The sequence below is a fragment of the Trachypithecus francoisi genome, unplaced genomic scaffold, assembly GCF_009764315.1.
Source record: "Trachypithecus francoisi isolate TF-2019V2 unplaced genomic scaffold, Tfra_2.0 Lachesis_group14, whole genome shotgun sequence".
Taxonomy (NCBI): domain Eukaryota; kingdom Metazoa; phylum Chordata; class Mammalia; order Primates; family Cercopithecidae; genus Trachypithecus; species Trachypithecus francoisi.
The window spans coordinates 45,269,740-45,286,188 of NW_022681459.1; the positions used below are offsets into that span (position 1 = coordinate 45,269,740).

Below are 16,449 nucleotides of genomic sequence, written 5' to 3' on the forward strand. Positions count from 1 at the left end.
GTGATCGTAAGTTTCCCAAGGTCTCTGCAGCCCTGCGGAACTGTGAGTCAGTTACACCTCTTTCCTTTATAAATGACCCAGTCTCGGGTATGTCTTTATTAGCAGTGTGAGAACAGACTAATACACCACTATTAATCACTCATGGGACCTTTATCCTTCCAGTTCACAGGTGGCAGATGGCTGGCACAGACGGAGCCAAAACAGAGGCTTTTCTGCCCTGAAGAGCCACTAGAATCTGTGGTCCTGGATCACTGACAGTGGCACTCGGTGTCAAGTAGGAGTCCAGGGTGGGCAGCTGTCCTACAAACACTGCCTTCCCCTGGGAAACATGGCCATAGGAGGTTGTGGTGCCCACCCCAGCAAGAACATGCTGCTTGGCCATCCGTCGCTGGGCCTGTACTCTGGGGGCACTAATTTTGAGGGGATGGGCCTGGGGCTGTGGGATAAACCGTGTCCTGAGTGACCCCCTGAAACCTCTGAAATATTAAAACCGGGAAACAGCGGGCTGTTTCTTTTCTGCAGCCTCTGGGCCACAGTTACCAAGCTTTAGAGATAACAGCTGCAGCTGCCAGTGCCCTGGGGCTCTGAGCAGAACCTCCACTGCAGAAACTAAGGAGGATCAAAGGAGGTAAGAAAGGGGCTCACCTGCAAAGTCAAGTTTCAGGACTTTACTTTTTCTGAGTTAATCCAGGTGGATGAGACTTTTCCATATACAGGTATAGGCTTTGTACGGTTCCATTTTGGGTCAGTGGAAGAATTTTCACAACACAAATGACATTATAAAGTTGTCTTCTCTGGCCTGGTACTGGGGACCACTGGTCAAAGATAAGGCAAGACATTGCAGGGGCTTCCTGGAGCTGCAGCAACCACAGCAGAGAACTTGCAATGAATTTTTTTCTGGGAGAACATAGTAGAGGAGTAAGACAACATTTATCCTAGCTTCAGATAGGATACTCTTCCATCTAGGGAGATGGGATCCAAGAGACAGGAGGGATCCTGGAGAGAGGTGACAGAAGAGGGTCACACAGGCTTGGTGTATTAGATCAGCTGCAGCTGGTGCTCCCTGGAGCAGCAGGCAGCAGCCTGGCACCCCTGCAAACAGACGGTCCTTACCCAGCCACACTGAACTCAGGGAAGGAAAAGAGGGATGTGCCCACGTTACATACATACACACACACACACACACACACACACACAGACACACACGGTCTTAACCCTTACCTTTGCCACAAAAAATGCTGCCATTTAATTACTCAGAACTCAATAGTGTTTTTTGGCTATTTTATTTTTAGTTCTTGGAAGCTTGTTTCAAGAAAAAGACACCAAATCATAAACATCAGATATCAGTTCACTGACATGAAATTATTATTATTATTATTATTATTATTATTATTATTTTTTTTTTGAGACGGAGTCTTGCTCTGTCACCCAGGCTGGAGTGCAGTGGCGCGATCTCGGCTCACTGCAAGCTCTGCTTCTTGGGTTCACGCCATTCTCCTGCCTCAGCCTCCTGAGTAGCTGGGACTACAGGCGCCCGCCACCGGACATGAAATTATTAACCATACAACTTTCAAATGGAATCTCAAGTACTTCCAGTAAACATTCAGTTAAGATTTTGACAAGTATTTTCATCCTGCAACCTGTCTCATACTGTCAAAAAAATGCCTGACTATAATGTAATAGAACTGAGGTTTTAAGTACCACACAAGTCCAGGAACACACAAATGAGTGTCATTCCCTTTCACACAGCCACCACTGAAAAGCACAGTTGCTTTTACCCCCAGACATCTTGTAAACTCCTATTTAGGGACACTCGCTCAAGAGGAATCAGCCGCACAGCCCACTTGTAGTCAAAGGCAGCGCAGGTTGGTCCTGCTGTCACTGAATTCTCAGGGCTCAGCCCCCAGCGCTTTTATAAAGGGATCTCAAAAGCCCAAACTCCCTTCTGTATTATTAAGGCTTGCCCCCATTGTGGGTCCAAAGAAGACACCCCTAGATTTGAGTAGAGTTCCAACAGAATTCAACCAGGCGGTCTCCGTGTGCTGTTGCTTCCCTACAGGAATGATCTGGACCTCCCAGCAGGACCGCACTGGAGAAACCTACCTGCGACGTGGGCATGGAGTCTGCCTGCTCACAGATCCGGCTCCTCACTGTGCAGTCACACCGCCTACCACCCACCTGGTGTCGGGGTTGAACACACACTCTGGACTAGTGGACGATCAGGTTCTAGAAAAAATGCCAACCTGGAATCTTATGGCACCAGTTCAAGCTGGGATGGAACAGTAGCAGGAGACATGAAATACCTCAGGCTCAGTGTGGCAGAGAGGGAGCCAAGCCCATCCCGGCCCCAACACCACCGATGAAATACAGTTCTTTATCAAGTGCTCTAGGTCTCCTGACCTAAATAAAGAACTAACCCCTGCCCGCAAACACATCCCAATCTGCAAAAGGAGTAACAAAAACTCAAATATCATTATGTTCCTAAAAAAGGGAATGTTTTCAAGAAAAATAAAATAGAGGGGCCTTTTCGATTATAAAAGGCAGAACTTCCTTTGCTGGTTTTCTCCTTCCCAGTCACCTCCTGGGCGCAGCTCAGAGCAAGTTCACCCCGTGCTTCAGCAACTTCTGCTTGGCTTTGCCAGAGAGGTTGAAGGCGCCATCCTGAGGGTTTGGGAAGCCAGAGCTCCGTGCTGCAGGTGCCAGCTGCTGGAAATACGTCTCCTGGATGGGGTTGCAACAGGCATACACGGCCGTGGAGGCGTTTCTGTTGGAAGAAGAAAGAAGACAATGGTCCGATGCTGCTGGTGCTAATAGACCACACAGAGACCTCAGTAAGGTTCTTGTCACAGAGGACGCAGGACACTCAATGTGGCATGTGCAGCTGTCATGGAACGGGATTCTATTTATTCAGCTGAGTTTCAGGCTTCAGTGCCAATACCATCTTTCCTTCCTTTCAGCTCACTAGATGCTGGAAGAGTCCGTGGTGGGACCATCCACGGTGGCAGCAGCCACAGAGACGGGAGTCCTAAGTGCTGCATAAAGGAACTGTGGAGTGCCGGCTTTTGATATACTGGCAGCTATGCAATGTGCTCTGCATAGTCTCTGCTTTGCCCCTCACATAAGCTCTGCAGCGGTGCTATAGTCCCATTTCACAGACAAGGACCCTGAGGCTCAAAGTGAGTAGCTGGGGCTGCCCTGCCTCTATGACAAGGCAATGGCAGTGTCTGAGAAAGGAGTCTAGTCTGCTGTCCACACTGGGGGCAGCTGGATAGACTGAGGGGGAGTGAAGGACAGGAGTGGGATGTGACACGAAGTGACAGGAAGCCTGTGGACACAGAGGGAGGGATAAGAGCACCACACAGAGGCAGAGCCACCTGGGAGGAGCCAACTGCAGGCCAAGGTAAACCCCCTGGTTTCTGGATCCTGCCTCTCCAACTATCCTATGGGCCTCAGTTTCCCCCCAAATCTAGTGAAAAAGGGTGGAGTCAGGGACTGCTAAGGCTCCCCGCACTCAATTCTCTCCTTCCTTGTAAGAAGGGAGAAAAATCCCACCCTGTTCCAAGCTTCAGTGTCTCTAGTGGGCGTACCCACTGGCCCAGCAGGAGAATCTCTTCTTATAGCCCTGTGGGAGGGCTCCGAGGCCAGGCGGTAATGAGCATGGATCTAGAGTCACACACACTCAGGTGCTAATCCCAGCCCTGTTACTTCCTAGGGTGTGTCCTGGGCTGCTATTCAACATTTCTGAGTCCCAGCTTTTTCATCTGTACAGTGGATGTTCCAACAGTATGTGCCCTCAGTGAAGTTGTGTGTGTGTGTGTGTTTTTTTTTTTTTTAAGAATGAGATTAAGTGAGTGCTTAACACATGGTGAGTAGTTAAGAAATGGTAGCTGTTGTTTCTATTACTATTATTAAAATAATCTCTCAACAAATGCCTTGAGCTATGTATCTCAACACTAAACCCCTCTCAGCTCCAAGAAAGGTGACATACTGCAGGGCCACAAGGTTGTTGGTGGAGCAGATGCTGACAGTTTACTTGTTTCCACCTCCCACAAAACAGACACACCCCCCCCAAACACAGCCAGTTCCCAAACCAGTGACTGTAGATGCAAGTCGCCTCTGGGTTGCCAGCCTGGGACAGCTGTGAATTAAAGCCAGAGAAGACACATTTCTGACAGAAAGATCTATTGAAATATTGGCTGGACACAGTGTGAGGCAGCAGAACACCTGGCACTCAAGTGTGGCGGGTGACAGGGCATCGGAACCATCCTAATCACCCACCCGGCTGTCAGTTCACCACCCATGCCCCTCGCACTGGACCACACTGCCATGACACTGAAACCTGTGTGGAAAGGTCATACACATGCTTGAACAGTTGGAGAAAATGCTTCAAATCCTGGCCCTACCACTTAAGAAGAATACAACCCTCAGCAAGCTGCTTATCCTTCAATTTTTTCATCTGTAAAATGAGAATTTAAAAAATGCCCTTAGAGCTGGGCGCAGTGGCTCGCACCTGTAATCCCAGCACTTTGGAAGGGCGAGGTGGGTGGATCACGAAGTCAAAAGATTAAGACTATCCTGGCCAACATGGTGAAACCCTGTCTCTACTAAAAATACAAAAATTAGCTGGGCATGGTGGCAGGCGCCTGTAGTCCCAGCTACTCAGGAGGCTGAGGCCCTAGAATCGTCTGAAACCGGGAGGCAGAGGTTGCAATGAGCCGAGATTGAGCCGCTGCGCTCCAGCCTGGCGACAGAGTGAGACTGTCTCAAAATAAATAAATAAAAAAGAATGCCCTTGACCATATGGTTCCAAGGGCTACGTGGACTAACGCACACGTTGCCAGCACTGCCCTTGACCTGCTACCTTGCTTTATTTTCTGTTACCAGTTGTCAACCAAATTCTCAGGTCCCAGCCTCCCAGGGCTTTTATAAAGTGATCTCTAAAGCCCAAACTCCCTTTCCAGTTTCAAAAGAGAAGCATGTAGAAAGAAAAAACCAAATTCGGTTGGTTAAATACTATAAATTACAATAATCATCAATAGATCTATATTTCTCCTGGCATGGAGATGTTCAAGCTATGCCATAATGTGAAAAAAGACAACTGTAAAATTATACATTAGTAGGATCCTATTTTCTAGAAGACTTAAAATAATTAAAAATACAATTAATCTATACGTACAAAAAATAAAAACCAAAAACCAATAAAACCTGGAGCAATATATGCCAAACTGTAAAATGTGGTTATTTCTTGGTGTGTGATGGGGTGAAGTGAGAGGAAAATGTTTTACTTGATAGATTTCCAAGCATTCTGCATGACTGTATAATCAGCATGTATTACTTTTTTTTTTTTTTTGAGATGCAGTCTCACTCTGTCGCCCAGGCTGGAGTGCAATGGTGTTATCTTGGCTCACTGTAACCTCTGCCCCCGGGTTCAAGTGATTCTCCCGCCTCAGCTTCCTGAGTAGCTGGGATTACAGGCACCCACCACCCTGCCCAGCTAATTTTTTGTATTTTTAGTAGAGATAGGGTTTCACCAGGTTGACCAGGTTGGTCTTGAACCCTGACCTCAAGTGATCCGCCTGCCTCCCAAAGTGCTGAGATTACAGGTGTGAGCCACTGTGCCCAGCCATATGACTTTTTAATTAGAAAGACAACAATATTTCAACACTGTTTCTGGCAAGGAGACAGAGCCGCCGTCCCTAGTAATGGATGTAGCTCCATGATGGCGAGGACCTCAGGTTCCTTCACTGCTGGACCCCAAGCGTCTAAAGTAGGAAGGGAAGCAGAAAGTCCATGGCACGTGACTGCACAACAGTGGATAATGGCGGCAATAGGAACAAAGGAAGGCCTTAAGGAGAGTAACTAGAAAGTTCTTCATCTACTTAGGAACAAGGCACTGCCTGGGCCCCACAGGTGGTTCCCGTGAGCAGGACCGTGGAGAGTAGTGGGGGATTGACTCAGGGAGGCTCACCTGACGGTCATTTCATAAAGTGCGGGCAGCTGGGCAAACTCGCTATGCATCAGGCTGACGGCCTGGAGGAAGCGGCGATCCTGCTGGGTGGCCACCTGCGGCAGGTTTGCTTCCAGAAGAGGACACAGTGTTGTGAAGAGCAGACAGTTACCCTCTGCCCTCCCACCCCCTGAAGCCTGGTACTGAACACGGGGACTGAGCACGGCTCAAGGCTATGAGTGTGGCTGCCCGGGGCAGAGACAAAGGCCTGGGGCGTTGGGCTTCTGCTGCTGCCGCCATGCGATGCAGCACCCGGTTTCTGTGTGCAGATCTCAACATTCTGAGACAAACCTATCATAGTTATATGAACATGAACTTCTCTCAAAACACTGGGAAACACCAAAAACAGACACATGAGCAGAGAAGCGTCTGCCCAGCGAACGCCACACTCAGTGGGAGTGGGCTCCCAGTGAGGAGAGAGCCCTGAATGCAGGTCCGACAACTCTGTGCACAGCCGTGTCATCACGATGCTGGGGCTCGAGTTCTCACCTCCACCCGTCTCTAGAATCTGGCATCCCCATCGCCCCAGGTCCCTTGCCTGGTTCTTACCCATCAGCAAGCTCTGAATGCGGTCGTAATGTGTGAAGTTGTAGGTGCTGCTCGTGGAGGCTGTCTCACCCCTGGGCAGCGTCTCTTTTAGGTGGACTTCCAGCCCATTCAGCGACGCCAGGCTGCTGTGGTACTGCAAACGGGGAGAGGGCCATGGGCTTGTAGGGCTGACCTCAGCAAGCCTTCTGAGGGTTAGTTCACCACAGACTTAGTTAAAAAATAATCCTCCAGCCAGGTATGGTGGCTCACACCTGTAATCCCAGTGCTTTGCAAGACCGTAGCGGGAGGATCACTTGAGCCAGGAGTTCAAGGCTGCAGTGAGCCGAGACCGTACCACCGCACTCCAGCCTGGGTGACAGAGTGAGACTCTGTCTCAAAAAACAAAAAAATAAAAAAATCATTCATGGAGTATCTTACTGCCTACTTGATCCAGCAAAATGGACTCTCACCAACATTTTTCTTTCACCCTTATGTTCTAATGTTTTTTAAATTAATGATTATATTGTAGGAGATTGAGAAAGGAGATGAGTAAAAAAATAAACTAATAAGAAAAATTGCTCATCTTTTCACCATCCAGTAATAGCCACTGTTACCACTGTGGTGTATCTTATTTTAACCACGGCTTTCCTACCCAGGCTGCATGATTCCACCATACAACCTGGGACCATCCAGTGTTTCTCACTGGCCCCTGGGAGAGAAGTCCCTCACCGGATGTAACAAGGTAACTTCTCTCTGCAACATCTAGCACTGATAGCCTAGTCCTGGCTTTCTTGGAAGGACTAAGTGTCAGTCAAACAGCTTTCTGCGCTTGATGGTTCAGAGGAGGTACATAGTTGAGGACGACTGTCAAGGAGGTGGGTTCAAGTACCTGTATTTTTACAAACCTCCAAGGAGATGAAGTTTAAGTACAATTGAAAACACTGGACTATATTGTTTTGTGTAACTCTTTTTCTGTAAAGTAAAAATGAGATCAAATCATAAATAATGACTGATAGTTTTTTAACCTAACAACAAAGCATGAACTGCTTTTCTCATCTTTAAATATTCTATCATATAATTCTTCAATGGCTGTGCGGCGTTCTTCAAGCTCCACTGAGGGCTTGACTCAGTACGCCAGGCCCATCGTAATGGGCTTGGTCTGAAACAGGGTTTCCTGGGCCTGCTTCAGCCACAAGAAAGAAGGCGACTGTCCCCCAGCATTTGCAGTTCCCAGGTAAAAAACATCCCAAGTTCAGCCTCTTTTTAGTCAAATGACCAGGAGCAAGTTACCAAATTTTCTGTGCCTCATTTTTCTCTTCATCTGCAAAATGGGAACAGTACAGGACTGCCAAGTGACTTAAATGAAATGACACATCCAAAAGTCCTTCATAAACTCTAAAGTGCCATCCTGAGGCAGGGCCTTTTTACAGAGTCAAGGAAATGAAAATAATCATACAAAAGAAACGGTATCTCTTTAGAGATCACAGATAATTTGTGGACTATTTCTCAACAGCTATGTAAGAAAAAAAGTGCACATAAAAAGTATAGAGATGCAAACAGAATGCTTCTGAAGAAAATGTCATGAAGCTTACATGTTATTTTGGGGTGTTAAATCAGTTTTCCTGAACGAATGTCTCAGAAATGATATTTCAAGTCCATAGGTGTGACATACAAAGTTATTTTCTACTATGCGCTCAGTTTTGTATCCTCAATGCTTAGTAGAGTGCCTGACTCCTAGTAGGTACTCAGTAAATGAATCCACTAAATGAATGACTAAATGAACACATCTAATGCCAAGCACTGCCAACTTATGAGCTATTTGGTTTAAATCAAGGGTGTAGAGTTATGTAAAAAGGTAAGTACTCAGGAAAGACAAGCATAATATCTCATGTTCAGATCACTGAGAGACCCTGACCAACACTGAGTTTAACACAGAGCCTCTTATTTGAACAGATGTGTGTGTGTGTGCATGCACCAACAAGCGCATGGGCACACACAAGCATTCACCATGAAGTCAAACCACAGCCTCACCGAAAGTTTTTGGACCTCGAGAATCTGCTAACAGTCATCCCTTCTATGCTGAGCTGGTATCCAGAGGAAGAAACAATAGGAACAGAGAGTGAGCCATGCCGAAAACTGTTTCCCCACAGGCACTGAGCTCTGCTTCCAGAATCTTCTGCCTAACTTGCACTCAAGATAGGATCACTTAATAATAAACACACAGTTAATCACAAGATGCTATGTCAGATGACATGTGGATAATTTTTTACTGATAGCCAAGTGCTTTCACATATACCAGGGATCGGCAAACTCCAACCTATAAACTAAATCCAGCCTGTTGCCTGTTTTTGTACAGCCTGAGACTTAAGAATGGTTTTTATATTTTTTACATGGTTGGGGAAAAAAGTCAAAGGAATAATATTGTAACATGTACAATTTATATGAGGTTCCAATGCCATGTCCATAAATAATTACCAGAATACAGCCATACCATTTATATACTGTCTATGGCTGTTTTTGTACTACAACAGCAGAGCTGAAAAGCTGTGCAAAGCTGAAAATATTTGCTTTCTGGTCCTTTACATAAAACGTTTGCCAGGTCCCGATATATACTGCTATATAATGTGATCCTCACAACGGCCCTAGGCGAAGCAGAGCTGAGGCTAATTCCTGGGTCCTCTGACTTCTACTGCACACAAAAGCAAGTGGCACAAATGTCAGCGTGTGACACAGCATGTAGGAGTAATATGTGGAACACACGTTCCCTTAGAGGTACCAGTTTCCTACTTGGGGGAAGGTGTTTTTTCATAAAATGTTTTATGGCAACACTCTCACACTAACGTCAAGCCTCATCTACTGTACAGAGAAGCTCAATGTCCTATTGTAGTAATAAATAATTAATCTGATCACTGTGTTTGAAGGTCAGTGAGATTATGTTGGGTTTTGAGTAACGGACTATCATCGGCTCTATGCTGCCCCCTGGTGTGAGCCTATTCCGCTCCCTCTGAGGGAATTCCAGCCCCAACACCAACTCTCCTGGCTGCTCCACCCACAGCTCCTTCCACCATCCCAAGCCCTGCTGCCCCTCACCCCACCCCTACTCCCTGTGGAAGCTGATCCAGCCAAAGACAAGACAGCCAAATGACACGAGGGCAGCTAGGGAGTATGTAACATCATTAAGGAGCCCCTGCAAAAGAGGTGTGCTCAACATAACTGGGGGTATTTGGTTTTTCTAGACAGTAGCAGAGGGGCTACAGGGAAATCAGGTAAAGTATTTTCAAGGCTAGTCTGGAAAGGCAATCAAACACCTCTCTCAATTATAAAACAGAAATCCTCTGGGTCTGATTAACAAACCCACTCTCAAACCAGTGGGCTGATCAAAGTTAGTCACTCCATACTAGAAAAGATTAGCTTTTCAGGGCTGGGCGCAATCATGCCTGTAATCCCAGCACTTTGGGAGGCCAAGGCAGGCAAATTACCTGAGGTCAGGAGTTCGAGACCAGCCTGACCAACCTGCAGAAACCCCATCTCTACTAAAAATACAAAATTAGCTGGGCCTGGTGGTGCATGTCTGTAATCCCAGCTACTTGGGAGGCTGAGGTAGAAGAATCGCTTGAACCTGGGAGGCGGAGGTTGCAGAGCTGAGATCATGCCATTGCACTCCAGCCTGGGCAACAAGAGCAAAACTCCATCTCAAAAAAAAAAAAAAAAAAAGAAAAGAAAAGATTAGCTTTTTTTCTTCCATAAAACTGCAGTCTATTTCCTGGGGCCTAGCCAGCACCAAACCCTGCTTTCCACAGAAGCCCATGGAGGCTGATGTCGTAACAGCATGGACAGACTTTGACAAACCAGGGGATAAGGCCATAGAGCACGAGCCACAGAAGGCAGGACACTGACCCTCTTTCTTCAGCTTCCCAGTTATCACAGCAAGGGCAGGGCAGTGGGGGGACAGAGAGGCTGGGGCAGGGAACCAGAAACCAGCAAGAACTCTGGACCTGCCACTTGCATGAGGTCTTTTCATCTCAATGAGGCTGTTTTCTTACTGGCAAAGGGGAGTTACAATGCCTACCTCCCAGAACTGTTCTAAGGCTTGGCTAAAATAAGAGATGCAAAGTATTTCACATATAGTTGGTGCAGAATACATCTCCTCAAAGAGCAGCCTGTGCTATTTTTTCCTTTTTGTGGAGAAGGTAAAAAGAAAGGTATTATATCCACCTTATTGCATTCAAACACTGGGCCCTTCAAAATGACATTTCTAAGGCTCAACACTGTGCAGAATAGACCATGAAAACCAAGGCATCGGCAGGGAGATGAGGCGTGTAACACTGCAGCCAGAACTCCCTGTACTCTTATAAGAAGGAGGTGGAGAGTCACTCATAGCTATGGTGAATGGGGATACAGGAAGCAAATGAGCTGTAACTCAGTGATCCAGTGTCTGTGGAAAGGGGACAGAGAAGCCTGACAGCTCCAGAGAGCACTCTCTTGCTAGGAGTTCTGTGCAAGGAAGCTACTGTGCAGTCTTATCTCTTCTTCTGTGTTCCAAGGTGACTAGCTCATTTATGGAGGATCACAAGCCCTGCATGCTACTAAGATCAGCTTAGAATAATATACGTTTTAAGAATAAAAATAAGGAAAGCCCCAAGACACCATTTGCCCTCCAGCAATTTCAACCTGCTGTTCTTGTTGCTACCACTTTCCTACTAAAGCAAGGCTGTTACTATAGCAACCGAATCTCCAGCGTGGGCCCCAGGGAAGGTCAGTTTACCACTCTAAGCCTCTAAGCGAGGAAGGGGCTGGAAGAGTTTAAGAGCCCTCCAGAGCCAGTTAGGATTTCAGATGTCCCAGCCTTCTAGGAGTGAGTTTCAGATCAGGTACGATGCTGGGGCTATGGAGGGAAACACAGGGTTTCCAGGGAACTTCCAACCCAGGCTGTGACACACTGCAGAGGAGTTTTCAGCTGACATGGAACCTAGAGCTGTCCATGCTAGGAAATGAGGCCATGAGCAGGGGCGGCACACCAGTGACTATGCATGTGTGCATGCAGCCTCTGCCTGCATTATCTCACTGCATCTGGAACAGGAGGGTCTACCACCAACCCTGTATAACTGAGGAGTTAGTTGAGGCTCAGGGGGACAAAGGTCTGGGCCAGTTCACACAGCTAGAGGACAAGAGCCAGGATTCCATCTCAGGCCTTCCCTTCCTCCAAGGCCTGCGCTCTGCAAAACTAGAAGCAGCGCAAGAAGAGAACACCTGTTGGATGCCAATGTGCCACCAGTGCTATGCGCTTGACTCACTCTTACCCCAACAAAAACCCACAGAGGCAGGTGCTACCTCCATCTTCTAAACAAGAACGTTTTGCCCAGGGTCACACAATTGAGGGCTGAGCCTTTATCCCTTCCCTGGGTGCTGGCACAGTGCTGTGAGGGAAGCACAGGGGATCAGCAGAGGCCGCAGAGGGGCAGGGGAAGGTCTGAGGACACTCACCACTTCCTCTATGGCTGCGCTGTCTCCCAGCAGCGGCTCCTCGGCCAGCAGGGACAGCACCAGCCCTTTGACGCAGTGAGTGTAGAGGTTCATCCTCACGAGCTCCACGCAGGACTCTGCTGGTGTCAGCCTGGAGTTGATTCCATCTGCAGAGGGGCCAGCACCCTGACAGTTTGCTGAGCCTGAACTGCATTCCAGACCGGGGGCTGCGTGGCTTTCACAGAACCCATCAACATCTTGATCCAGGCCTTGTTCTCCTGTGGAAAGCTTGGTTCCTCTCTGTCCTGGATCTAAGCGAGGCAATGACAAGGGCCTGCGGGTCCTTCTGGGGAGAGGGTCTGCTCTGGGAATGGGGGCTTGGCTGCTATAGCCAGGACGGTCTTCGAGCTGCTCTTGGGCTCCAGGCTGGGTGAGCATCTCAGGAGCGGAGGGAGAGTGCAGGCTGCTGATGGCTGTGTCCTCAGGAGGCGTGGGTTCCAGGCTGCTGGAGGCGCTGAGAGATGCCTTGTAGTAAGGAGCCCTGCCATCTGGGACAGGCACATGTAGGAAGGCAAAATGACCCGAGGACGTGCCTACTTCCTGAGCCTCTGGAATGTGGATTTCAGACAAGTCAAGTTCCTCTTGGAGAAAGACTAGTTCCTTCCCCAGGGAGCAGCTAAGGCCAAGAACCTCGTCCCTGGCAGTGCTGTGCAGTCCTGTGGGCCTGATGCTCTCCAGATCACGGCCAGGCAAGCATCCGTTCTCCTTCCTGCCATCTGGACAAGCTTTGTCAGGGCATGCGGGCTTTGGGGTGGTCCAGGCCATGGATTCCACATGGCCGGTGGCATTTTCTTTCAGGGCAGATGTACTCCCACCCTTTGGATGGTGCTGGGTTGAACCATCCTGGAATCCTGCTGGAGATGCTGGAGATCTGGCAAACGAGAGATGTGAGGAAGGGGCACGTCGACAGATTGCAGAGCAAGTGCCCTTCCACAGTGAGGACTAAAGCACAGGCATCAAGGACAAGGTAGTGTCTGAGGCCACAGAGCCTAAGAGGCCACTGGAGTTAAATCACAGGAGTCAAAATACAGAAACATCTGGCCCTCTGAGCTTCACATAGTGACACCAGGCTCACCTACCGAAAATAGCAGAGCCCACTGAATAAGACTGACCCACATTTGGAAGGTCTCCTATGCATTAGGTCCTATATTAGGTGCTGTACATATACTATTTTCAAGTGTCACGATGAACTCACGAAAGGGATACTATTGTGTCTGCCTTTCAGATGAAAAAAGTGAGGCTCAGGCAGGGAATGGACTTGCCCAAGGTCCCATAGCTGGTAAGTAAGAGATCTGGGATGTGAAAGCCAGTATCATCTCACTATGCCATTCTGTTTCTTAACGAACTCAAGATCCAGATGCTCCCTTACAAGACAGGGCGTGGGGGAGATGGAATTAAGGAAGCATGGGATGTATCAGAGGTTTGTTTTTTAACAAATCATGCAATGGGGTCCCTCAGGTGTGGTGTAAGGATAACCCTCTGTGCACTCCTTTACCTTGTCATCTGTTCCACCGGGAACTCATGGAGACTAATGGCTTCCTCTTTGGTCACAAAAACAGGGATAATCTGGACATTTGGGGGCAATGATGCTCCTGGAATTGCAAAGCAACATGAACAGGGCTTTCCCCCAAGGCAGAGAGGGCAGAGAGGCAATGACTGCACTGGCCTGATGCATCTAACCCACACACCAGCTCTGAGATGCATCCAACCCACACACCAGCTCTGAGATGCATCCGACCCACACACCGGCTCTGAGATGCATCCGACCCACACACCGGCTCTGAGATGCATCCGACCCACACACCGGCTCTGAGATGCATCCGACCCACACACCGGCTCTGAGATGCATCCGACCCACGCACGGGCTCTGAGATGCATCCGACCCACGCACGGGCTCTGAGATGCATCCGACCCACGCACGGGCTCTGAGATGCATCCGACCCACGCACCGGCTCTGAGATGCATCCGACCCACCGGCTCTGAGATGCATCCGACCCACGCACCGGCTCTGAGATGCCTCCGTCCCACGCACCGGCTCTGAGATGCCTCCGACCCACGCACCGGCTCTGAGATGCCTCCGACCCACGCACCGGCTCTGAGATGCCTCCGACCCACGCACCGGCTCTGAGATGCACCCGACCCAGGCACCGGCTCTGAGATGCATCCAACATACACACCAGCTCTGAGATGCATCCAACATACACACCAGCTCTGAGATGCATCCGACCCAGGCACCAGCTCTGAGACGCGTCCAACGCACACACCAGCTCTGAGATGGATCCCACCCACACACCAGCTCTGAGATGCATCTGACCCACACACTGGCTCTGAGATGCATCCGACCCACACACCAGTTCTGAAAGGGGTGCTGTGAAGGCATTCCACAGCCCAGGACACAGGTTGCCCAACTGTAGCTCAAATTCCTGGCCCCAATAAGGAAAGAGTCCCTGCAGGCAACATGACTCCCAGCTTTGGAGAAGGAAGATGTTCAGGAGGGAAAGGTTGAAAAGCACTTTTAAAATAAAATATAAGCTAAGAAAGGGATCTGCTCCAACTTAGGCTTCAGAATAAATTGAAGTAACTCTCCTGAGGATGCCTCCACATCCTGCAAAAGGTCTGTCAGTCGCTGTTTATCTTGACCCTCTCCCAACCACAATCCCCTGGCACTGGACCGAGCAGTCTCACAATATGAAGTTAAGGAGGGTCTGAAAGCAGGAATTTGACAGGCATGCCTAAAATCATAGCTTTACTGTTAGGGTTCCGGTTCTGGTGGGTAACTCGATTCTTGAAGCTCTGTTACTTCCATTTTCCTTATCTTATGAGCAGAGGAAACAAACATGCAGATGGATCGGCCCATCACATAATTTGTACAGGGACAGGTAGCATAAAAGACCGCCGTTCTCAAGAGGCAACCATGTGCCTCACTACTTACCATGTTCCTGCAGGGCATCCCCTCCCATACGGAGTCTCTGAAAACAAACACACACAGAAGTTGGCGCTGGGCACCACATTCTCCTCTTGACCTAACCATCAGGAATTTGCTGTGCCATCTGTTCATACAACTTAGCCAGGCCCAGAAAGCTTGTCCCAACCACATGCTAAGAGCCAAGCAGATGGAACAGAAGCTCCCCCAAGCTGCTGGCTCCCACTATGGCTGGGATGAAGCAAGAACCTAGGCCCCCACAGGCTTCAAGGCGGCAGCTCCACCCAAACTCACGTCACACTCTATGTTCTGATTTTCTCAGACTCTCCCTTCTGGGAATCAAATCGAAGATTCGTGTTCTCTTTCACACCTCTGGGCAACTCATTCTAGAATACGGTCACATCTGCCACAGCCCCAATGTAGAATTCACATAAATTCCATTATAACAAAAACGTCAAAGTACTGTGACTCTCACTATAAAGGACGTGACCTAAACAAAATGCTATACCAGATCTCTTGTTTGTTCTGGTTCACAATCAAGGCCTGAAACCTGATGATTTTCTCAAAAATGAAAACATCTCTCATCTCAATCTGAGGGTTCCAAAAGAACCCACCAAAACCAAACCAAACCAAACAAGAACTGCTCTTCTAGCCAAAATGACTTTCAATCTTAGAATTATATGGTGTTCTTTCTTTTCTCGTGCTTTTTTAAAAAATCATGCTTTAGATTACTAAGCCTAACCTCAGTTTACTCTAGACAAAGTGTTGAAACAAAAAAACAATTACATACAATCCCTCACCCCCAAGCTAGTACTATTCATATTGGGTATTTTTTCCTTAAGCCTATGCATTTTTTATACTTTTGAGATCACAATATATAAAATTCCATATTTCTGCTTAAAACAGTAACATGCAATTCCTGCCATTAAAACATCTTTGGCCATTTTAAGCAGCTGATTAAAATGTTATGAAGGTTTAAGTGATATGAGTCAATTAATCATTTACCTACCTTAGACCAGTAATTAGTAAACTTTCTGTGTAAAAGACAACACAGTAAATATTTTTGGCTTTGCAGGGCCTATGGGCTCTGTCCCACCTACTCAACTCTGCTATTATAGCTCAAAAGCAGCCAAAATAAAACTTCATCTGTAGGCAGGTGGCCCACAGGCCATAGTTTGCCAACTCCTACCTTAAGCATTCAAGTTTTGTCTGATTTTTCACTTTCATAAAGCTTGTCGTGATCAAGTTTTGAGTATAAATTTTTTTCAGCAGTTACATTATTTCCTTCAGATATATTCCTAGAAGTCAAATTATTAGGAAACAATAAAGGGCATCCTTAACGTTCTCATTATCAAAATGTTTCCCAGAAAGGCTGCTCAAATTGACACCTAGAGCAACAGTGGATGAGGAGGCTGACTAGAGCTCCACCAGCATTTCACAGGCCTGCTCATCTAATAAGTGTAAAAAG

General features: G+C 47.9%; 1 protein-coding gene across 3 annotated transcripts in view; it reads right to left on the reverse strand.

Moving 5' to 3' along the window:
- Positions 1 to 1,244: 1,244 nt before the first annotated feature.
- HPS4 (HPS4 biogenesis of lysosomal organelles complex 3 subunit 2) overlaps positions 1,245 to 16,449 on the reverse strand; it is a 31,622-nt gene continuing 16,417 nt past the window's right edge. For 2 of the 3 annotated variants that reach the window (XM_033233072.1, XM_033233071.1), the window contains exons 9-15: positions 14,991 to 15,027; positions 13,554 to 13,650; positions 12,020 to 12,929; positions 6,557 to 6,689; positions 5,969 to 6,077; positions 1,542 to 2,764; positions 1,245 to 1,351 (exon numbers count right to left, since the gene is read on the reverse strand). In XM_033233072.1, coding sequence (XP_033088963.1) covers positions 2,593 to 2,764; positions 5,969 to 6,077; positions 6,557 to 6,689; positions 12,020 to 12,929; positions 13,554 to 13,650; positions 14,991 to 15,027 — 1,458 coding nt within the window. In that variant the 3' untranslated portion in view covers positions 1,245 to 1,351; positions 1,542 to 2,592. The remainder of the gene's footprint in view (positions 1,352 to 1,541; positions 2,765 to 5,968; positions 6,078 to 6,556; positions 6,690 to 12,019; positions 12,930 to 13,553; positions 13,651 to 14,990; positions 15,028 to 16,449) is intronic. The other variant, XM_033233073.1, reaches the window with a different exon arrangement.